Below are 23,830 nucleotides of genomic sequence, written 5' to 3'. Positions count from 1 at the left end.
AGGGGATTCTTTCCAGGGTGGAAAACGAGCCCTAGTGAGTCCCCCTTAACCCTGATTTGTGGTGTCTTTGCAAGCTGTGCCGGCTCCTCCGAGAAGTGATCTCATTCTGGGTACCCGCACTCTGGCATCACAAAATAGTCTCCTGGTGTTGGGGTGCATGCCTGTGATCCTAACACTAAGGAAGTAGAGACAGAAAGATCAGGAGTTCGCACCCATCCCCAAGGCACGGGAGTTCACACTCATCCCCCAAGGTACAAGGTGGTAGAGTTACAGCCTGAGACAGTGTTCCAAAACAAAGCTTTCTGCTCAGGGAATTAGTTTCTCAGCAGAGGTGGCTGAAACAGGACTGTGGAGCCAGGCAGGAATAGAGCTGGGACTCAAACCCAGACTCTCAGCCTGGGTCCTTATGCAGAGCATTAAAAATAATTATTATAGGCAGGGAGATTGCTCACCGGTGAAGAGGACCCAGGTTCAGTTCCCAGCAGCCACACTGGGCAGCTCACCACCCCCAGTAACTCCAGCTCTGGGGGATCCAATACCTTCTTTTGGCTTCCATGGTATCTGCCTGTACCTGGTGCACATGCGCTCACTCAGACACACAGACACATTCATATCAAATGAATTAAAAACATGGCGGTGACTATAGTTGTTCCCCTTTTCTCGCTGCGAGGACCTGATGAGGAGCAGCTGAAGGGAGGAAGCTCTGGGCACAGACCGTCATGGCAGAGGAAGAAGGTGGTGGAGGTGGTAGTGTTTCTTGCCCTTGGCAGCTGGACATGGAGCTGCTTGCTCAGTATCCACCTGAGTTCAGTTCTTTCCCCTCATCCTCACCCCAGAGGGAGCTGTCCACCCTGGGTGTGCTGAACTTGCTGCCCTGGTCCTGTGGAGCTCAGTCCTCTGCAAATTAATTCCACCACCTTTCTCTGTCGTTGGCTGGGTCCTGGCCTCTGGGTGGCTCTTCTTTTCTCCATCGCATGAGTCAATTCCGCCACACGTGTGGAGTGTCCATTGGCATGCCTCTTTGTACGCATGCTGCTTAGTCGGCACCCTGGGGGCTAAATGACGCAATCTACCTTCAACCGTGAGGTGGTCAATGTGCAAGGGAGGGACTCATGTGTTCAAGACGAGCGAGCATTAGAGCTAGAGGCTTTAACTTCAAATTGTATCTTCTTCCCTGGCTTTCCGAGGGTTGACACCTCTTACCTGGTAACTGTCTGAACTAAGGCAAACAGAAAGCAGGGTCCAGCATAGCCCCGAGGTATTCTCAGGACTTCACAGCCTCATGTGAGACTCCACTCCATAGTCTTCCTGGCTACACCTTCCCGCCGACATCCCGGACCTAGGAAGCTCTTGACAGAACTCTGGGGCAGAATTTTTCTATCTAATTGATCCATCAATTATTAAGAGACAGGTGTTAATGCCCCTGGCCACTAATGTTGCGCTGTCTTGCTTTTCTTTAATTCTATCCATTTTCTGTTTCTCATGTCTTGGGGCTTTCTGGCTAGGTGCTGCAATAATTTGCCTGCCTGGCTGGAGGGTTAACCCTTCCATCACTGGACATGTCTCTAGCTGTCTGTAGCGATGGCTTTGGTTTAAGTCCAGTTTTGTTTGCGTCCATGCCGACGTCATCTCCCTTACGTTCATCATTTGAAATGCCGTCGTCTCTCTCTCACCATTTGAAGGGTGTTGCTTGCCTCATTTTTGCCCTTTCAGCTGGGCTCTGGACTGAATCCCTTGCAAGCAGCTGTCTGCTTCACTTTGTGTTGGTTTGGTTGCTCTTCTCATGGACTATCTGAGGAACCTGTCCATGTTCCAGGGATGATAGAGTGTATCTTCATTCATCAGGCTTCCTTCAGATTGATATTCAAATATGTTTATGTTTTCTGCTGTTCTTGAGCCTTTAGAGGTTTGAGTCGCTATTTCTTCCTGCCTTTAATACATGGCTTCCTACCCTGTGGGTGCCTGGATGGGGTTTTGAGTCCTTTGGTTTGGGAGCTCAGCTCTGCAAGGCGTGGAGGCCTTGATTGACAGGGCCTTCCCCTCCCTCCCGGCAGGTTCACTGTGTCATCCCATGGCCCTCTGGACTTCGGTGTTCTAGTTTGCTTTCCATGGCTGTGACAGACACCACGAACAAAAGCAACTTAGGGGAGCGGAGGGTTTATTTCAGCTTACAGGTCATCGTCCATCACACCGTGAATGAGGGCGAGAACTCACGTAAGAGCTTAAAGCAGAAGTCATGGAGGAACGCTGCTTGCTAGTGCTCATGTTCTCTGTCTCTCTCTCTGTCTCTCTGTCTTTGTCTCTCTCTCTGTTTCTGTCTCTTGTCTCTGTGTATCTGTCTCTCTGTCTCTGTCTCTCTCTGTTTCTGTCTCTTGTCTCTGTGCATCTGTCTCTGTCTCTGTCTCTTTGTCTCTCTGTCTCCCTGTCTCTGTCTCTGTCTCTTTGTCTCTCTCTCTCTCTTTCTCTCTCGTGCCTGCACACACACACACACTTTCTTACACAGCCCAAGACCACCCCCTCTTAGGGAATGGTGTCGCCCAGAGTGGGCTGAGCCCTCTAACATCAATGAACAATCAAGGAAATGTCCCACAGACAGGGCCACAGGCCCGTGTGACCTAGGGGATCCCCCCACTGAGGCTCCTTCTTCCCAAGTGACTCTGGTTGTGTCAAGCCAGCCGGTCACTGGTCCCTCCCCTCCTGTGTTCTCAGGACTCCCGGATCCGGGTGGCTTGTTTTCCACGCTGCCCCATGCCCTGACTGCCTTCACTTGTCATCTCATTTGTAACTCACTGACCTTCCATGGCCTCTAAGTGGCTTTTATTTTGGGAAGGAGTAAGATTTGGGGGAAATTTGAAGCCATAACCTTTTGTCTCATTGTCTCCCTTTTTTTCTCCGCTCCTTCCGAGGCTCAGCCATGCAGATCCTGGACTTGGTTCTGTTGCCTGGAGGGACTCACTTTTCCTTATTCCCACATCTCTCTGTTCTTCAGATCCGGCAATTCCCTTTGATGTCGCTCCCAACCCATCAGCTCATCCGCTGGCCCTGGTCTGCTGCTGAGCCCCACGGTGAAGTCGCCGTTTCAGATATTTGATTTTTTCAAAATGAAGAATGTCTATGTGTACTTTTTAGTCATTTATATCTGTACATCTCGTCACTGGTACTTTACATCCAATGCTCATTATGAAATTCTTTTCTTTTTTGGTGTTGGGGAACAAACCCAAGACCCTGCACGTGCTCAGCGGGGTGTCTGCCACACAGGCACCTACAGCCTGTTCTGTCTTTTAACTCATTAAGTGGCAAGTTCTTCAGGTCTTTGAACAAATCTACAGTGAATACTTGAAAATCCGTGCACTCAGTCCACATTCTGAGCCCAGGAGGTTTATCCTGTTGGCCACACCCTCCTTCCATGAGTAGGAGTCATAATATCTGGCAGCGTGTGTGTGTATGTATGTGTGTGTGTGTGTGTGTGTGTGTGTGTGTGTTTTCATTTCTATTGGAAACTGGGTGTCTTAGCTAATGACTTCAGGCACAGGTCTTTTGTGACTTGTTCTGACTAGTGTGAACCGTTAGTGTCTCTGTCTGTTTTTAAAGTCCATGGTTTTATTTCGAGGCCTGGTTCCTCTCCAGCAAGGGCCACATCTGCATCATCTTTGGGGCTCTGCAGAGGCTGTTCTGTGCATGTTTCTATTTTGCTGATGAGTCTGGGTACAACAGGGAGCGTTGTCTGCATCTGGGGTGTCCGCACTCTGCTCTGGCATCTGCAGCTCTGTCTGCCCCTGGTCTTCCTATGCCCATGCCCATGGCTCCTTTCTTTTGTCTTTAGTGTGGAGTCAGAAATATAAAGGCACTTCTTAAGCCCACTGGCTGATTCATTTTCTACAACTTGTGAGGTTCCTGGTTGTAGGGTCCCCTGCTTGCTTGTGTCAGAGCGGCCATCTTAGGGTGACTGACCCTACCTGCTCCTCCTGCTGCTGCTGCTGCTGCTGCCGCTGCCGCCGCCAAGCTCCCAGCTGCTTCTGACCCCGGCCTGGGCTAGCCATGCCTTGCACTGTATATGCAAACCCTTTCTGGTTGAGAATCTGCTGCCTTCTTGGTGTGACTCACCTGGTGGCCCCACTGCACAGTCGGAGCTGGGTGGGGTGCAGGGAGCGGGCATGAAAGAGCCCCAATCAGGACGGCTGCCAGCTCCCACGGCCCCGACCTCGCCTTCAGCGGGCTTCCTGGAGCCACGGATTCTCATTTTGTTGAATCTTTTTGTTCAATTTGCGGAGTGCTAAATTTGTTCCTTTGTGCAACTGTAGCTGTTGTCGTGATGGCTGCGCAGAGCGGAGAGGGGTGAGGGAGCTCCTTGCCCCACCATTTCGGGAACCTCTCTCTTGCCTGTCACTCCTATGACCTCTGCACGTCCCCTCCCTTAAGCCAGGTGCATGACCCCATGTACTGAGGATCAGAGCAGAAGCAGCTTACCCAGGGTCACACAGCCAGTGAGTGGAGGATCTGGGCTGGGTGCCAGCGCCAGAGGGAGGAGAGCATGTGCATCAGTTCCTGGATCCTACAGCATCCCTTCCTGGACCATGACCCTCCCCATTCCACTGGGCCTCAGTTGCCTCCCTGGTAAAGGAGAAAAACTTATTATTTATTGCAAAGGCTTGGATACAAATTATGCACAGGCCGTTGGAATAGCACTTGGGGTCAAAAGGCAGGCTGAAAACTGTTTCTCTTTTGAGACAGGGTCTCTCTATGTAGTCCTGGCTGCTTAGAACTCACTGTGTAGATCAGGATGCCTGGAACTCTCTGTGCTGATGAAGCTTGCCTGGAACTCACCTTCCTCTGCCTCCTGAGTGCTGGGATTAAAGTCGTGTGCTTCTGTGCTTGATAAAATTGTGTTTCTTTGGAGTAAAATGGCCAATATTTTACTCACAGACCAGCATTCCAGGCTAAGGTGTGAGCCTCGGGTGTCTGTGGGAGAGCTGGTGTGACAAGAAGGCCATTCCACTCAGCAACCTGGATCCCTGCCACATCTTTTTTTTCATTTTTTTTTTAGAACAGGCTGTTGGACAATGATTGCATTGTGTTGAACTAAATTAAATAATTGATATCTGGCCTAAACAAAGAGCATTTCCATATGGCTCAATCACATATTAATATTAATGAAGACAACACAAACAGCAATTAAATAATTAAATGCAAAGTCATTTACAAATTCCTTTTCCTATTTGCTCAATGAAGCCTCTCCGGGGGCTTTAAGGTCTAGACGGGGTTATTACCATCATTTCGCAGTCCAGGAAGGGGATCAGAGATGCATCACTCACTTGCTCTCCATCAGCTAGACCAGAGCTCTCTCACAGGTCTCTCTCCGAAGTCAACAAAGCAGAAGGGGTTTCTCTAGGGCTGGCATTCTTGTCCACGCCTGAAGGATCCCAAGAAAACCAAGAACTAGAGAAGAGCGCTGCATTCTTACGGTGTCTGAGCGCGCTGTTAGGGGGTGTCTACACTGAATCTGAGAACATGGTGTTTCTCGTTTGTTAGAGCCTCTCCCAGGGTTGTGCGCAAATGTGAAGCGGCAGGCGTGGTTTGGGGCCCAGCTTCCCTGGTGTGATATCTGTAGATCACATGGTATGTGAGGTCCCACATACAGCTGATATTCATCCCTCCATCTTTTCAAAGGGAGCCCGAGGCTGGCTTTACGCCCTGGCCTGGGATCTTTTTATGGACGATCAAAGTAAGACCTGGTCCCAGGGGAATGCAGCTCCAGGTCTTGTCGTTTGAATCAGGGTGTTTTAGGTATCCTAGACCGGTCTTAAGCTCACAATCCTCCTGCCTCAGCCTCCCAAAGTGCTGGGGTTAACCCCAGATCCGCACACCTTTCCTCTAAGCACACACTCTAGCCTTTGCCTCTAAAAGAGACAGAGAAAAATGTTTCTGGCTGGGATTCCGCCTTCCCTATCCGTCTTACTTCCAGCCAATTTTTATCATGCTTTTCTTCTTGTGCAGAGAGAAGAGATGTTATATTTGGGTATATTGGCTTTATGTGTCTTGGCTGCCTACAATTCCCTTGGAGCATTTTTTTTTGGGGGGGGGCTAAAATGCAATAAATGAAACCATTCAGACTGGCGGGGAGTTTGCTAAGGAGGCTCTTCCAGGGTGTCAGGAGAGGAGGCCGATTGTGGTCTGGGACTAGGTTTTCCAACGAGCAGTTTTCTGGGGGGGTGTCTCAGGAAGTACCCCGGGGGGTGTCTCAGGAAGTACCCCGGGGGGTGTCTCAGGAAGTACCCCGGGGGGTGTCTCAGGAAGTACCCCGGGGGGTGTCTCAGGAAGTACCTGGGGGGGGGGTGTCTCAGGAAGTATGGGGGGGTGTCTCAGGAAGTACCCCGGGGGGGGGGTGTCTCAGGAAGTACCCCAGGGGGTGTCTCAGGAAGTACCCTGGGGGGTGTCTCAGGAAGTACCCCGGGGGGGTGTCTCAGGAAGTATGGGGGGGGTCTCAGGAAGTACCCCGGGGAGTGTCTCAGGAAGTACCCATGATGCCCCTGGCCTGGAGCCTGCAGCTCTCTCACGCAGTTGCTGTGACCTCATTTCTTCCCAAGTGCTGCAGTTATTCAGGGTGGTTTATCCTGATCATAGCTGTTCAGACCGTCTGTGGGGGGAGCCGCATATGGGGGGGTGGAGTGGGAGGGCGATGGTGGTCGTATGGGATGGGAGGGGGCAAGCTGAGGGGCCAGGCTCTAGCAGGTGGTTCTACAGTTTCTGTGACTTTTTGACAAAAGGAAGATTCCACGGGAATTTGTCTTCACCTCCTCCAAAATCTCCGAGGAAATTAACTTCTCCCGCAGGGAACTGCCTCCTTTGGCCTCTGGATCTCTCTGACTTGGGTCCCCATCCCTCTCCCCCCTCCTTCTGCCACCCCTTCTTCCCATTCACTGAGCCCTCACGGTCTGGTCTGCATGGGGAAGTGCCTTAGTGCCATGGAGGAAAGAGCTGATGCTCAACGCAGACTCCCCCTGTGTGACCGAGGTCAGGCCGGGTGGGCACAGTGAATGGTCACCTTGTCACAGACACAGATTTTCTCTTCTGGCCAGCAGCTGCCCACATCACTTCACCTTGGGTCTCAGGTGTCTTCCGTGGAATGGGTGTGGGGTAGGGATGGGACACGTGGGCCTCCCGGAGGTTCCGATGGAGTGTGCAGTGTGTGGCGGGGGGCCCCGGGGCATGCTTCTCTCCTGCACTCGCCCCTCTGAGTTGGGGCTCCGATTGCTCCTCCCTCCTGCATCCCACCATGCGGTGAGCCTGACCCTCAGCTGAGATCTCTTTACTCCATGCTCTCTTTGAATGTCTCTCTTCTTCCCCCTCCCCCTCCCCCCCCTCCAGGCCGTGGAGGAACTCTTGCAGACCCTGGATCTGGAGAAGAAAGCGGTGGCCGTGGGGCACAGCCAAGTGAGTACACATCTTGCTGAGGACACCCATCCTCCTTGTAGGAGCCCAGCACCCAGTTCTTGTCTCACCTGATGCCCTATTATCACCCTGGGCCTCTCTTTTCTAGGCTACAGGGGACAAATGAATTCTGTCCCTGTCCCTCTTGGTATCACATGGGTGGAGGTGATCCTAGAAATGTCATTTCTAGAGTCCCCTGGTCCAGGAGCCTCAAGAGTCTGGAGGAGTTGATGTTTGGGTCTCAAAATGACATTCTGAGCTCCAGAATGAGCTGCTTACAGCCCAAAAGTGTTCTTAAAGGGAAGAGCTCAGGCAGGAGACTACCCATTTGTGCAGAAGTTCATTTAGCAGAATGAAGAAAGTACTTAGAGATCAGAATGGACTGCCCCATGGCAGGGAACACCCCAGTGGGTTTTAGATTTTTTTTTTTTAAAGTGGCATATTCATGGAGGAGGACCCTTTCTTTACCAAATCGTCCTTTATGGGTATTTCTTTTTGCCATCCCTACAAAACTGCTGTGCAAGCCATGTTCCAATGATGTCAGGCCTCCACATAATACCTGACCAAAGCAATTTAATGGGAAAACAGTTTGTTTTGACTTGGAGTTCCAAGTGGTATAGTCCACCATGACAGGGGAGGGGGTGGTAGCAGGAACAGGTGGCCGGATGGTCATATTGCATGGGCAGTCAGGAAGCTGTGAGAGAGCAGGAAGTACAGCCTGCCTCTGAAACCTAAGGCCCGCTCCCAGGGATACATTTCCTTCAGCAAGGCTCCACCCCCTAAAGGGTCTATAACTTTCCCAAACAGCCCCCCAGCTGGTGGGGACCAGATGCTGGAACACACGAGCCTATAAGGGGTGTTTTACACTCAAACCACGGCACAGACCCTTGATAGCCTCTGTGTTGGATGACTCCTGACAGTTAAATGCCAGTGGCCATCAGGAAACGGCTGCCAAGACACATCTGGTTTTCCTCAGTTACAATGTGTCTAACTTCCTGTCTACCTTGTATCAGAAGGAAGCCTGCGTCTGCAGATATGGCCTCCTACCGTCTCTTTGCAAGTGGCTGTCTGTCACACAGCCCTAGTCCTGGGCAGTCCATTGCAGTCAGGGGATGGAGGAAATGGCCTGCAGAGGGAACGGGGTGACCTGAGGGGAGACAGCAAAGGGGTTGAAGGTCAGCACTCTCCCCCCATCTGCTGAGATGTTTGTAGAGGATCCTGTGTTTCCCCAGCATGCCTGTGTGCTGTTGATTTTCAAGGAAGGAAGCATGGTATTTTAGGGTTCCCAAATTCTTTGACCTCAGAACCTTTTGTTTTTGTGACATCCTCACTACCAGCTCTGGAAGCTGCCTGGGAAGCAAGAACAGGTTTTCAAACTCAAGAACCGTGTGAGTGTGGGGCAGGACACCAGAGACAAACCCAGAAGCCAGACTGGAAAGGGGTGGTGCCTCACCACCCCATGATTCACAGATTGGTTAGCATAGCCAGTTAACCTGAGTGGCCAGACCGCCAGCCGCAGGTGCATATGAAGCTCTGAGAAGGACTCTGCTCTCCCTGTAGACACCGTGGTCATGGAACCTTCCGACAGGTGTCTTCTCAGTGAGCTCTCAGCCAGCCCACTGCCCACAGCTCACTAACCTGTTCTAAACACACTAGCAGCTCACTCTGGCCTCTGGTCCAAGCTGCAGGTTCACTGTGGGCTCAGCCAGATTGTTCCGATGGTCCTTTGCAGATGTTTCTGACAGATAGAATACACCAGCCTGTCCTGGGCTCTCACCACAAGCCACAGACTTCAGATAGCTTCATGGTTTTTTGCCTTTTCCTCCCAGGTGAGGAGGCTGCGCTCTGGGTAACTGACTCATTTTGAGAGACCCACAGGGAGTGACGGCTGTAGAACCCCAAGGTTCTCCCCACAGCAGTGCCGAGGTCCTGCTGCTCATTGGTGGAAGTGGAGAGTGTGTTCACACACAGGCCCCATAGTCTGGACTCAGGGTGGGGGCAGGGATCGTCCCTCAGTTCCACCCACTCTCATCCATCCACAGAAATATCACGCAAGAGCTTGCACAAACCCGCGAATCCTCAGACTCTGCCAGGACCCACTGGAGCAGAAGCTGCAGGGTGGAGCCCGGTGGCTGTTGTCACGAGCTCTCCAGGCGACTTTGATGCGTGCTGGAGTCTGGGAACCACTGGGCTAGATAATTACCCCGTTATTTCATGAATACAGAAATTGGTCCCCGCAGTCCCCTGCAGCCACTGCGGAGTAAGGGAGAGAATAGGAGCTACTGTGTGGCTTTACGGCAGCAGGGGCTGGCAGTCTGGAAGCCTGAACCTCCGATAACAATACATAATTGTCGCTGCACAATGCTCCGTTTTCACTGGCAGTGGTGGAGGTCAAGGTGACCTCTGAGAAGGCAAGCTCAATACGGGTCTGGGTGCCCTGGGACAGGTACAGAAATTTTGCCGTTGTGGAATCTGACAGGTGGGAAGCCACAGAAAAGCCCAGTTGGAGAAAGAGAAGCAGCTGCCCCCATTCCCTGCCCAGGCTCAAGACATCCTCACTGGTTCTTGTCTCAGTCACCACATGTGTAGCATGGAGCCTGCTCTCTGCTTCTGGCCCGGGTCCTTTAGCAGAGCCACGGGACTGCTCCTTACAGAATGCATCTATCCGTGGGTGGTAAAGCTACTTATCAGATAAAGGCACATTCTAATGCTTAAAGAACTAAACCCCTCAGAGCTGGAGTATTAGCTTGCTGGTTAAGAGCACCGGCTGCTCTTGCAGAGGACCTGAGTTTTGTTCCCAGCACCCACGTGGTGGCCTGCCTGTGACTCAGTTCCAAGGGATCCAATGCCCTGTTCTGGCCTCCACTCGGCACCTGCGTGTACAGTGTGGTGTACATACATGCATGCAGATGAACACAAGTACATACTAAAGGTAATGAGTCTTTAGGGCACTGAAATCTGTTTTTGTTGTTGTTGTTATTTGTAAAAGAACTAAAACTCCTCTCATCTGTGAAATGACTCCAAGAAGAGGAACTCATTCCTTAGCACGTTCACAGGAACTGTGCCCAACAAGACCTTTTGGAAAGTGTGGCTTTTGCGGTTTTTAGATCAAGAATAGCAGTGAGCCCCGGTGCGTTCCTTAGAGGTGGGGTACAGGATGCTCCTCTCTGCTCAGGTCCGACAAGCAGCCGAATCCATGAGAAAGGAATCTTTTAGATTTTTCCCCCCTGTGATTGTTCTAGCCCCTGGCACCTTATCAAGGTTTGTGCTGTGGGCCTGACCAAGTGTGACTCCACATGGAGTTGGACTGCTCGGTTACGTGTTCTCAAAAGGAGAAGGGAAAAAAGACACACAGATCAAGACCCGCTTCCGCAGGGCCGAGGTCTTGTGGACTGGCTCCCACCCTCGGCATAGTCTTTCCAATTATCTTTTAAATGAAAGCCTCACACTTAATCAATCTTGGATTGGGCAGCGCCCGCCACCTACTGTAATAGATGAAGAATGCTGTCATCATTTTTGATCACTGATTTTTTTTTTTTAATGGCAGCTCTTGGGACTCACCAGTTTGTGAAATTAATACAGTCATGACTGAGCAATCGGAGGGGCAGGAATGGCTCTGTCTCTGTTTCAGTGAGGCTGATTCTCTTGGTGGTCCCGGGTCACAGCAAGCACTCTCTTTGATCTATGAAACAGTTGGCTCCTCAGTGGAGCTCATTCTCACCTTCCCATGGGCCCAGGGGCCCTTTAATGAGAATGGATGGAGAACTTTGTCCCAGTTAGATTCAAATTCCCTTTGGAATTCAAACTTCTGCTGTGTGAACCCAGGTCCTGGGTTCGAGTCTCGTTTTCTGAGTCATCAGCTATTGAATTAATTGGGTGACTGATTCCCACAGTGGGACAATTTGGAGCTTAAGCTTGGACACAGAGCAAAGGGCTTTTGGAAATTGTAGATGCCTGGGCCTGGGGAGACAGCGCAGCCATTAAAGTGTTTATCGCAGAACCCATGTAAAAAACTGGGCGTGGTGGTGCACACTGGTAACTGAGCATGGAGGAGGCCTTTGTCTCTCCTCCAATACAATGGGAAAATCACCACGCAGTGGTAGCACACACCTTTAATGCCAGCACTTGGGAGGCAGAGGTAAGCAGATCGCTCTGAGTTTGAGGTCAGCCTGGTCTACAAATTGAGTTCCAGGACAGCCAGGGCTACACAGAAAAGTCCTGTCAGGGAAAACAAAATCAAAAACACAAAACAAAAAGTCAAAATAGCAACCGTCTGCAATCCTGCCTGCCAAGTTCTAGTCTGTTCTAAGCACTCGACGAACATTATCCATTAGTTGACAATGTCACCAACTCAGGGCCATGCGGTGACGTAAGAGAAGATGACACCCTTGGGTCCTTCTGACAAAGTCCGCCACTAAGACACCATTCCTTGGTGTGCAGGGAGGTGGACCAAGGGTATACTGAGGGCGTACTGAACTGTAGGGTGTGCAGTCAAGGACACACCCTGCCTCCAGAGCCTCGGGTCTCTAAAATCCCTTTAACCCAACCCCAGAACCTCCTGCCTTTTGACTTCTGCCGATGGGCATCCCTGGGCTTCTGAGTCTTTGCACCCTGTTCCCTGCAGCCTGTTCATGGACCGCCCCATGGGGTGCTACAGTATTGACCTCAGCACCAACAACATCTTCATCCATTATTGATGTTCTGCAGCCTGGCAGGTGTGGACTCCGGCAGGAGCCTAGCAGCTCAGGGGAGGGATGCAGGAGCCAGGAGGGCAATGCCCCACCCCCACCCCCAGCCTCTGCCCCTGCTTCCACGCCGAATCTGAATGTTTTTAGTAAACATCTGTCAGGTAGCTTTGTCAATGATCAAAAAAATGAACATTTTGGGGCCAGCCCAAGTGCATGGGCTCAAGAGAGCCTGGGACGAGACCTCAGAACCTGCGTTGACTACCATCCAGGGGGGAATTTGTCCCAGAGGACTGTAGGCACTCTACGCTGCTGGTGACTGTCAAACTTTCCACCCGAATCGGGGGGTGGGGGGATTCAGGCAGTGGTTCAACGGGGCCTTTCCTTTCTCTTTTCTTTTCCTTTGTGTTCTTGCCATGGTTTGTTTTGAGACAGTGTCTCATGTAGCCCAGGCTGGCTTTGAACTCACCACTAGCCAAAGGTGACTTAGAACTTCTTAATTTCCCTCGTCCACTGCCCGAGTGCTGGGGTCCCCACATGCAGTACCATGCTGTATGGATAGATTCCAGGACTTCCTGCTTGCTAGGCAAGTACTCTGCCAACTGAGCCACATCTCCAGCCCCAGATTCTGCCTTTGTAAGGCCCTAGGGTGGCATCTATCCTGCTACAGATGCCTGGAGCACGCTGGGGTAGCCAGGGACCGGAGGCAGGAGGAGCCGCAGGAAGACAGACCACTTCCAGCCCTGAGATTCCTGTTAAGCCGCATCTGCATCATGAGAAGAGAGATGGGTTCCGAGTGGCACCCCCAGACATCCCGGCTAGGCAGAGGCCTCACCTGTGTCTTCCTCTCCTGGCCCCCAGGTTTTCCTCAAGGCAGGTGTGGTTTCCAGGCTAGAGAGGCAACGAGAGAAGCTGGTGTCCCGGAACATCGTTCTCTTCCAAGCAGCTTGCAGGGGCTTTCTGTCTCGCCAGGAATGTAAGAAGCTGAAGGTACTGTGTTGTGTCGATCAGCAGACTCTGATCATGTGGATCTGGATTGAACATGCATGACTGTGCATCCCCCATGAGACCCCATCCGAGGGATGCCCCAGAGCAAGTGCTAATGCAAGAGCTCACTGTGGTGTGGACCACCCCCTGCTGGCCGGTGCTGTAGATGACCTGGAATAGACAGAGGCTGTGCCTCTGTTTCCTCCATTGCTCTGTCCTCCCATCCTCCCGTCCTCTTTCCCAGGCGGGTAGACCCCCATACACCCACATTTTCCTTCTGCAGATCCGGAAGCTGGCCACACAGTGCATCCAGAAGAACCTGGCTGTGTTCCTGGAGGTCAAGAACTGGCCATGGTGGAGGCTTCTGGCGTCTCTCCGGCCCCTGCTGAGCCCCACCCTTAGCATGGAGCAGCTTCGAGCCAAGGAGGTGGGTCTGTGCTTCTGGGTGGTGGCACTTGCCCACCTTCATGCTTGAACCCAGCACCCAGGGCCATGGTGGGCAGCGACCAGCTGCTCAGCAGTCCTCCATGCCTTTGGTTAAAGGCTTCCATCAACAGAGGATGTGTTCCCAAATGAGGATGTTCTCTGGGATGCTAGTCAAATGCACCAGTTTCCCTTGGGCTACATGGCTTGTTCTGACCTCAGTCATGGGGCTTTTGCATCTCTCAGAGAAACCCTTGTCATCCCTCCATCCTCAACACACACACACACACCTACCTCATGTGGGCAGTTGTTTTGGACAGCTCCTGATATGTGCTTTCTGATGTTTACTTTTTACAAAAATGACCAAGTTACACACAAGTCTCTTTTATTTCTCGAACAAACAGTAAACAGGAGGTAGGCCATGCATGCTTCATCTAAAAATAACCACTGCCAAGTCCATGCAAATGTCCCCAAATTGGAAAGAGCCTGAAATCTGGCACTTTGATCCCAGGCCCTGTGGGTGACACATACCTTGTGAAGCCTGTGCTGTGCTCTTGCCAATCTATTCTAAACACCCCCAGGGGCATTTCGGGGAGCCCTTCCTCATTCTTCTTTAGTGCAGTATAGTATTCCCTTATGCTCACAGCCTATGCTTCACCCTGCCACCGGCTGCTCCTTCCAACGATGGCATCACAGGCTTGGAGAGCTGCCCCTGGGGAGAGAGTGGCACTTATGAGGGTGAAGCACTGAGTGCCCTCTGCACAGCCACATACATGCGGTCAAGGGCTGAGCATTGGCCCCATCTGGACTTGGGCACTCAGCCCTTAGACTAGGCTATGTGGACCAGGCTCCCAAGAGCATGGATGTTGTGGAAATCATGGAGGGGAGGTGACAGCATCTGGGTGACAGCCCAGGCGTGCTGACTGATAACCATGCCATCACCAGCTACTCCTTTTCAAAAAGTTTTATTTTTAATTGAAAAATAATTGCTGTGTGAATTTATGGGGTGGGATGTAGAGTCCTGATGCCGTGATGTGTGTGGAGTGATGAACCCGACTAACATGATGTGAGCATTTTACATCCTTTCAGCAAATGTGGACTGCCCGGGCCTCCCTGTAGCCCTTGAAGAGCTCACTAAGTAGCGTCCTGTCCTTGAAGCCCCCCCCCCCCCCCCCGAGACTTCTCCTCACAGGAGTGGACCGTAAGGCCCGTCCCAGGCAGCTTCCACATGGGTGTTTGTCTTGCAGGAGGAGCTAATGCTGCTGAGGCAGAAGCTGCAGAAGTCGGAGAAGTCGAGAAGTGAGCTCAGGCAGAACACAGACCTGCTGGAGAGCAAGGTAGGCCAGCCGCTGCCCACCCAGACTCCCTGAGCACCCGCTGAGGGGGGAAGGGCCTGTGCCGTGGCCGGTGATGCTCAGGCAGCTGTGGCATCCGTTTTATGGTGACGGTGGAGGGAAGGGAGGCCCTGGCACACCAGCATCTTCCCGACCCCTCACAATCAGCCGATGCTACAAAAGCTCCCTACATAAACCGTGAAAGGAGAAAGCAGGGTCGGGGCGAGGGATGTCCAAATAAGGGGCGGCTGTTGATTAGAGCGTGAAGTGAAGGCACACTAAATACTGATAAATACGTTCAGTCCAAGTTGTCACACATGTTACGGGTTGAGTCCAGAACATTCGGATACTTTGCTCCAGTCTGCCGGAAGACAAACCATCCAATAGGGAAAATTAAAAACTGATCAAAATCTGAACAGATGGTTCCCAGAATGGGCCGGCTGCTTCCTTTTTGCCTTTCCTCAAATTATTGATAATTTATTTAAAAGCTGTTACAGGAAACACACAGTCCTCATGAACGAGTAGCCCACTCACCTTCCCTGGGGACCTGCCGCCATCCACTGTTAACATTTCTACTGCGCCGATGTTTTCTCTGTTGAAATTTTGTTTTCTGAGGCAGGGTCTCCTACAGCCTTGGTCAGTGTGGCCAAGGATGATGGTAAACTTGTTTAAAATGTGTTTTTATTTTTTAACTGGCTCTGGATTTGTGTGGGTTTGTGCATGTGAGTGCAGGGCCCAAGGAGGCCAGCAGAGGGCACTGGATTCCCTGGCGTGGGAGTTACAGGCAGTTCCCAGTGTTGGGAGCCAAACTCAGGTCCTCTGGAAGAGCAGTGAGTCCTTATAGTCACCGAGCTGTTGCTCCAGCCCCTAAGCACATATATTCTGAAAATGTCTCCTCTCACAATGCCGCACATGTGTATGATCTATTTTGATCATACTCCCCTCTCACCGCCTCCCACTCCTCTGAACTCCTTCCTAACAAGCCTTCTCCTGCTTTCTTGTCCTCTTTTGGTGGCCTACCACATTTAATTAGCAGTGTGTGTGTGTGTGTGTGTGTGTGTGTGTGTGTGTGTGTGTGTGCGCGCATGTATGTCTCTCTGTGTGTATGTGCATGTGTGTATGCCTTGTGTATTTGTGTGTGTGCATGTGTATATGCATGTGCGTGTGTGTATGCATATGTGTGTACCTGTGTATGCCTGTGTGTGTGACTGTGTATACACATGAATGTGTGTGTGTGTGTATGTATGTATGTATGTGTGTGTGTGTGTGTGTCACTTGCAGGAACACAGGTAGCTTACCAGCATCTATGCCCCTAGAGAAGACGACTCTTCCTCCTGGCAATAGTGCCTCAGCTGGGATGTGGCATGAGTCCCTACCCCTCCCTTCTGGAACATTGACTGGCTTGATCTTGTGCAGGTTTTCACAGTCGCTGTGAGCTCATGAGTGCAACCAGAAGACAGTGTTTCACAGCACGCACGTGTGCACGCGCGTGCATGTGCATGCACGCGCGCGCGCGCGCGCACACACACACACACACACACACACACACACACACACACACACACCTGGCTCTTGCATTCTTTCTCCCCCATCTTCCATGAAGTTCTGTCATCAGGGACATTCTCATTTCAAAGCTTTGCACGCTCAGAAGTGCAAATAGACTCACGAGGAGGAGAGGCTCCGTCTAAAGAGCAATCAGGAAATGCAAATCATTGCCTCGCTAAGTGCTCTTCAGGCTTCAGGCAGGCAGAATGGAGAAGGGCTGGGGGGCGGGGGGGCGGGGGGGGGGGTCCGGCCGGGACGTGTGTGGCTGCCTCCACATCTCTGGCATGCGAATCGGTGTTACCGTGGGCAAATAAGCTGGTGTGGCATAGATAAGCGGCCAGCGCCCTGCAGCCCACAATGCCACTGTAGGCCTCCCTCTGTGTTAGATGCTAACCCCACACACACATGACAAGGAGAGGTACCTCCCTTCTTCTATCATGCAGGTTCTGGGGCTTGCACTCAGATCATTAGCCTGGGCAGCAAGCATGCTTACCTGCTGAGCCACCTTGCTGGCCCTGTGGAAGCGTTTCTGTAGTACCGCGCTCGGCTGAAAAATACAAAGGAGGCTTATCAATGCCAGAGTGCGGTTGACCACGAAGTCACAGTCAGCCGCAAGGATGAAGGGCATCTTTCCTTCCTCTCCTGTCCCTTCTCTCTGGTGCTCCCCAGCCACGGGCTTCCCCCAGGGTTTACAGTGTCAGGCATGTGCCTGGGGAGCAGACCTCAGACCTGATCAGAAAGCCGCTGGTCACCCCCATAACCTTCCTGCTTCTGCCACTCCTGTGGAGACAGCTTCCCTGGCAGGTCGATATTGTAGCACGCAGAGTCCAGTGCTGGTTGGTAACTTGTCTCACCCGTGGCCCGCCAGCGGGGATCACTTTTGTGATCAGAAGCAGCTCACGCCCACTGCGGCGGCGGCGGCGGTGTCCCTCTCGTCCTCGAAACCCATCTTGTCAATGAGGGTTGGAGACTGCGGCATCCGGTGCCACGTAACTCTGTATCTGAAGGAAGGTGCTAATCTCCGTGCTGGAAATTAACTATTACCGGGTTGTGTGGGCTTTTCTGCCTGAGGAGCCAGGGACGCACCGTGCTGCAGCTCTCCAGGCCTCATCCGTGGAAGGTTTGACCCAGGAGGGGACCCCCCGCCCCACTTCGCTGCCTCTTTGACCGGCTCTGAGATGAGCTCGGCTGCAGATGCGTGGGTCTTACCGTGGAATCTGGGGCAGGTCCTTGTAGAGCCTAACAGAGCAGACACAACCAGACCCCAGGCTTAGAGATGCTGAACCCAGACTTAGTGTGGCCTCTGTGGGTGACAGAGGGCTCACTTCCTCCCTGGTGAAGCGCTGGGTGAGTCCTCAAAGCCCTCCTCCCTGAACGTACACCAAGGCTGGCCAGTGACCTCCGCGCATCCTGCTCTCAGAACCCCTCTGTGTCCTCTCAACACGGCCCGCCCGCTCCGACAGGACAGCCCCGTGGAAACCTTGCTTCCTCACCAGATTCCCTCACACATTTGTAAAATGAGGCCCCAGAGATGGTTTGTTGGTGTAGGTGGGGAGGAGGGCTGGCATTGTCACCAGATGTAAGCACCTGGGCCCCACAGCCCAGGGAACTAGGCTAAGCCAGCTAGACATGTCGGAAAGCAGAGAAAGGTTTATCCAGTGCGGCCACATTAGGAAGAAGAATAAAGAGGCCCAGTGACCCAAGTCTACAAGAGGCTCCGATAGCTAAGCACCCTGGTCAAGCCGTGGCCCCGCCCGCCTCTGACCCGTCTTGTCTGGGATCCCTCTCTCCAGCACACGGTCTGGCAGGTTGTCAGAACTGGGTGAAATCTCTTTCTGAGTTACAAGTTTGTCCTCTGGCAAGCATCAGGCTTCAGCCTTTTCCTTCGTCCTGCATGAACTTCCTTGGGGGAAATTCCATTTTGAATTTTGTTTTTCACGGTTCCAGTTCGAATGGTCTGATGGCCAAGGAGAGACACACATCTCTCTTTAGAATATCTACTCTCCTGTCAGGATGGGTTCCGCATCTTTAGGCCGGCGCTGACACCTTCCTGCCTCAGTTCCCCCCCACCCCATCTGCAGTCAGGAGGCTGAGTCGGCTCCGTCTCTCAGAGTGGCTTGTGGTCAGCACTGTCCCTTCGTGGACACGATCACTTGGTTGAATACCGTTACTGGGCAGCGATGGTGTGCCTGGTTGGGCCGTCTGTGGAGGTAACCGAGCGTTGGAACAGCCACTGTGCTGGACGTTTGTTCTAGAACTGCCTGATGACCAGGGCAGCTGTGAGGGCAGGGACACCAGACCAGGGCCACCCGTTCTGTGACACTCGGCACCTGAGCTGCCTGACACCGCATTGGGGCCGTCCGGGACCTGCTGACTCAGTCTCTCTTTCAGCAGAGAGGTCAGAGGTCCACACAGGGTCTTTGGCCACAGCCCAGCAAGGACAGCCGAGGTCCACGTCTTATCTGGCCTTCGATCTGCACCGGGTTGGTCTGTCAATACACGTATGCAGCATACACGCCAAAGCAGAGTGATCACACACACACTCAACGTGGTTGACACTGGTGGTGTCGTTGTGTTGGGGACATTTAAATCCTGTCTGTTGGCTGTGCTGAAACATGCAATTAAGAGCCAGGGAGATGGTTGCCACCAAGCATGCAGACCCGAGTTTGAGTCCCTGAACGCGTGTAAAAGCTGAATGCATAGCACAGGATCTGTAATCCCAGCGCTCCCACTGGGCGATGGCAGGCAGAGACACAAGAATGCCCGGAAGTTCTCAGCTCAGGTAGCCTGGCGTCCACAGCAAAAAAACAACAAAGAGAAAAACAACAGGGTTGTCCTCTGTTTCCACACATGTGCCTGCACACACACACACACACACACACACACACACACACACACACACACGCTTGCTATCAATCACTTGCCCTCTGCAGAACACTAGCCGCATCCACCTGTGGCTGACCCCGTATCTGAGACCCCTCTTCTCTCCATTCACCTCCCCCAAGCTCTTCCCAGGTTTGAGAATCTTTGAAAGTCGGACCTGAAGGCACGGGCAGCCTAAGAGATATGAGTTCCCCAGTAGTTACTTATCTCTAATTACCCTGTGTGTCCTCAGTCTAGGGCCTGACACACAGTAGGTATGCGCATAACGCCTGCAGGACCCGCGGGTAATGACAGCCATACCCCCTAGCGGTGTCCTGCTTTTAGTGTGTGTCCTGGGCTGTCCACTGTGCCAGATGCTTTCTTCTCAGTGCTGGGCATTGATCTAGGACTCGCACGCGCTCAGTGAGCACCCCATCACAGAGCTGCAACCCCACCCTCTTTCGCAGACAATGTCTTGCTGTTTCATGCAGATTGGTCTTTAAACAGGTTGTTCTTCTGCCTCAGCCTCTGGGTCACCAGGGTAACCAGCCCGTGCCACCAGGACCGGCCAGTTCCTTTCCCTTAAGACTGTATAGAAACAAGCAGCCATTCCTGTCCCCTTCTGCCCAGCTTGTCCTCGGGGACCATTGTCCCTCAGTAGAAAGGGCATTTCTGCTGATTCCAGCACCCGGTGGATCGGGGAGGGTTGTTAAAGCAATTTCCTGTCAACTGGCCTGTGACATCTGTAAAAATCTGCTATGTTTGCAAACCAGATCACCCATCCTTAAATTGGTTTTTGAAATTCCGAGTTGGGGTTTCCTCCTCCCCTCCATAGACAGGGCCTCTACCCATGCTTCAAAGGAAGGAGCGGGGAGGGGAGGAGAGGGGAGGAAGGAGAGAGAGGAAAAGAGAGGAGAGGGATGAAAAGGAGGGGGGAGGGAAGGAGGAATGGGAAGTTTTGTGTGGATTTGGCCCACGTGAGAGCATCCCGTAGTCTCCTGTAGCTGAAGGAATTGACTGTCCTTCGGGCTCCAGACTGTGGGTTCCATGAGACTCAAAATTAATGCATTATATTAATTTTGTGCTCCCCACGCTCAGGCCGATTAGCACAAATTAAATTTCACACTAATTGTCTGAGCGAGCCTTTGCTGGGCCCCTGCTTGGGATCAAGGCAGATTCCCAGGGTGGGAGGTGGTTAGGAGCGTGGCCCTGGATGTTCCCGGATTGTACCGATCACTGTCCCAGCCTCGTGGAGTGTTTGCAAGGCCACAAGCAAATCTAACTTGCCCACAGCAAAGAGAGGCCAGGGTTACGGGGAGGGGGACACTGGGTCGCTCTGATTCTGTCCTCTACTCCTGAGCTCAGCTTCCTGGCGGGGCCTTGGGGACTCTGGTGGCGAGACTGCACTTTAACTAACCCTAAAGTGTGCAAGGCTTCCCGGGTGTATGATTTCAAGCCAGCAGACTGAGGAAGCACAGAAGGGCCTCTCTCAGAGGCCACCCACCCAGAGACCCCGGAAGCCCCACTTCGGGAGCCATGACGCTAGTTGCAGCAGACAGATGTGAGTTCAAATCTCAGCTCTGCTGCTGGCTTGCTCTGTGATCTTGGAGTTCTTCCCCATCTCTCACTGTCTGGCTGTCTCTGCTTCTGTGGTTTGGACCACAGTAGGGCAAGGACAGGCTGGAGAGGGAAAGAAGGCAGCCCATAGACCGCGCAGTGGCCTCGATTTCTGTAGCACAGCTGTTTTCCCGACAACATAGCTCTCACCTCAGAGGTCACTTGTTCTGGAGTTAAATATGAGTGACCATGTCCTGGGAACAGATCTAGGCTACCTATCACCATCCAACATGGTGACCATTCTATGAAATGTTATGGTATTGGAACAAAGAAACCATGAATCAACACTTCTCTAGTACGTTGGGGGGAAACATCGGTTGTAGCTTATGGAAAACAAGGTCATATGTCACAGATGCTGGAACATCCCTAGCCTGTGGCCAGGAAGCCAGGGGTGTGCTAAGTTAATACAGCACAAAAGGTTCCATTCACAGATGGTCACAGAACGTCAGCTCAGACAAAGAACACGGGATGGCTATCAGACAGGCTGAGGATAACCCAAGACGAATCGAGATGAGACTCCGGACTTGCACCACTCCAACCTCCCCAGTGGTTGATGTTGCAAGCGGCCCATCAGCCTGGCAGAGTTCTCCCAGAACTTTCATTCATGATAATGTTTTATTTTCTGAGCACTAAAAGTAAATCCACAAGCTGGGCGGTGGTGGCGCACGCCTTTAATCCCAGCACTCGGGAGGCAGAGGCAGGCGGAGCTCTGTGAGTTCGAGGCCAGCCTGGTCTACAGAGCGAGATCCAGGACAGGCTCTAAAACTACACAGAGAAACCCTGTCTTGAAAAAACAAAATAATGATTAATAATAAAATAAACCCACAATACAGATGTGCGTCTCAGGGCAACTGGAGCCCCTGTGGAAAAAAAGAGAAAGGGAGAGTCACCATTTACGGACATCTCTGGGGCTCCCTTTGATGGCCCACACCCGTGCACATGTGAGCAGCACTAACTGGACTTAGTGTGTTAGAAAAAACATGTTCTTAGACTTGACCCTGTACCTGCTTCTTTTTCATATTCTCTAACTCTCGACTTTACATACATACATACATACACACACACACACACACACACACACACACACACACACACACGTATTATACTTGTAGTTAAAAATACACAATGGAGCCCTAGGTTCCATCCTCAGCATGACATATACATGGGCCACGCCTATAACCCCAGAAGGATGAAGGAGTTCAAGGCCATCCTCAGCTACCCAGAGTTAAAGGATGGCCTGGGCTACATGAGACCATGTCGTGTACACATGTGTGCACACACACACAGGATACACTCACAATACAGTCACTGGACAGTATATCTGTACACACACACACACACACACACACACACACACACACACACACACACTTAATTCACAGTCCCATGCTTTCTGGTGTCTTTCAAACAGCCGAGAAGAAAGCAGCATGGACTGAGAGGCCAGGTCTCCACTTTATTTCCTCTCCTATGGTGCTGGTGCCTGTGTCTGTCAGCTTAGGAGAAAGCAAGGCACCTTCATCAGCTCCTTCAGAAACACTCAGCTCACATGCCCTGTTAATTCCCTATCCCCTTCTTAACAGGTCCATGTAATCACCAAGGACAGATTACAGGTGAGGTGCACCAGGAAGACAGGCCAGGAAGGCACAGGGCCAGTACCACAGCCCACAGAGAGCCATCGAGTGCTCTGCATGCAGCATGCAACTGTGTGTGTGTCTTACTCGAGGACAGCGATGCTCAGTCCCACAGGGTGGCTCAGGTTCACTGATGGCTAAAAGCCTCTGCTAAGCACCTGTCTTTAGTTGAGTACCTTCTGGGTGCCAGGCACTGTAGTAAACTCTCCAGGGCTTATCTCACTTATTCCCCACAACAGTCCTGTTAGTTCTCTCCCTTCCTTTCAAAGTGGAGAAAACTGAGAATCAGAGGAGCTGGGCAGGGTACTCCCACACCATGAACAGTTACAACCTGAAGTACGAGCTCTTAGCCTTTTGTTTAGGGAGAAGGATCGCCTCGCCTCGCCTCTCCCCAGGAGTGGTTTGTCCCGGGATGGTCCTGTGCTGTGTGCGGTGAGTAGAGGAAAGAAGAGTCAGCGGTCCTTGTGGTTTCTTCTTCCTCAGATCACAGACTTGACCTCAGAGCTTGCCGATGAACGCTTCAAAGGTGACGTGGCCTGCCAGGCACTGGAGAGTGAGCGGGCAGAGCGGCTTCAGGCGCTCCGAGAGGTTCAGGAGCTCAAGGTGAGAGCTCATGGGGATCTAGTGGGGTGGCCAGAAGTAGGACATCCTGGTTACTAGTACTTCTCCAGGACCAGTTAGCCTGAGATGCACAGGCTAACTGACCTCTGTGTCCTGGCTCCTAGGGACAGTTGGGTCTTCCTAAGGCAAGGCCTGAGAGATGCTGAGGGTAGTGACCTTAGCAATGGAGGCATCATACATGTGACCTTGGAAGACACTTGGGTGGGAAAAACACAGGGGACACCATTCTCGTCTCAGGAGTAAATGTGTAACAGGTGACCAAACCCTGGCTTTGGATGGTCATACGTGAAATGGTCGGTCTTGGCCAGTTGACTCCATTTTCATTACTATAACAAAAATATCTCTAAGTGGGTTTCTTTATAAAGCAAACTAGCTCATGGTTCTGGAGGCTGAAGGTCTTGGGCTAGGCCCATTAGCTCGGTCTTTGGTAAAAGCCAAAGACAGCTGGCGTCATGGCAGGAGGGGAAAGATCACTGAACCGAACAGAAAGCTTGAGACAGGGAGGCTCCGGGCTCCCTCCCCTTATAATAGCCCTCTGTAAGAACTAATGTGAGGGTCTCACAAGAACCACTGTAATTCCTTCCAGGGCTCCAGTGATGTGAGGACCTCCATTAGGCCTGACCTTTCACGGTGCCATACGGAGGACTCATTTCCCAATGCATGGACATAGGGTTGGGAGTATAAACTCTTATCATTT

General features: G+C 52.1%; 1 protein-coding gene and 1 long non-coding RNA gene across 7 annotated transcripts in view; one reads left to right on the top strand and one right to left on the bottom strand.

The window, feature by feature from the left end:
* Window positions 1-23,830, top strand: part of Myo18b (myosin XVIIIB) — a 214,287-nt gene that overhangs the window by 69,096 nt on the left and 121,361 nt on the right. For both annotated transcript variants that reach the window (XM_076560972.1, XM_076560971.1), the window contains exons 22-26: window positions 7,366-7,431; window positions 12,975-13,103; window positions 13,384-13,527; window positions 14,771-14,860; window positions 22,996-23,115. In XM_076560972.1, coding sequence (XP_076417087.1) covers window positions 7,366-7,431; window positions 12,975-13,103; window positions 13,384-13,527; window positions 14,771-14,860; window positions 22,996-23,115 — 549 coding nt within the window. The remainder of the gene's footprint in view (window positions 1-7,365; window positions 7,432-12,974; window positions 13,104-13,383; window positions 13,528-14,770; window positions 14,861-22,995; window positions 23,116-23,830) is intronic.
* Window positions 22,315-23,830, bottom strand: part of LOC121825439 (uncharacterized) — a 10,783-nt gene continuing 9,267 nt past the window's right edge. For 4 of the 5 annotated variants that reach the window (XR_013047779.1, XR_013047780.1, XR_013047778.1 and 1 more), the window contains one exon: window positions 22,315-23,830. This exon is cut by the window's right edge and continues 1,326 nt beyond it. This is a non-coding gene — a long non-coding RNA (uncharacterized LOC121825439). The other variant, XR_013047781.1, reaches the window with a different exon arrangement.

Source organism: Peromyscus maniculatus, chromosome 23, assembly GCF_049852395.1.
Source record: "Peromyscus maniculatus bairdii isolate BWxNUB_F1_BW_parent chromosome 23, HU_Pman_BW_mat_3.1, whole genome shotgun sequence".
Classification (NCBI taxonomy): Eukaryota; Metazoa; Chordata; class Mammalia; order Rodentia; family Cricetidae; genus Peromyscus; species Peromyscus maniculatus.
Note: the sequence above shows the minus strand (reverse complement) of the source record. Positions and strands in the feature narration are given on the sequence as shown.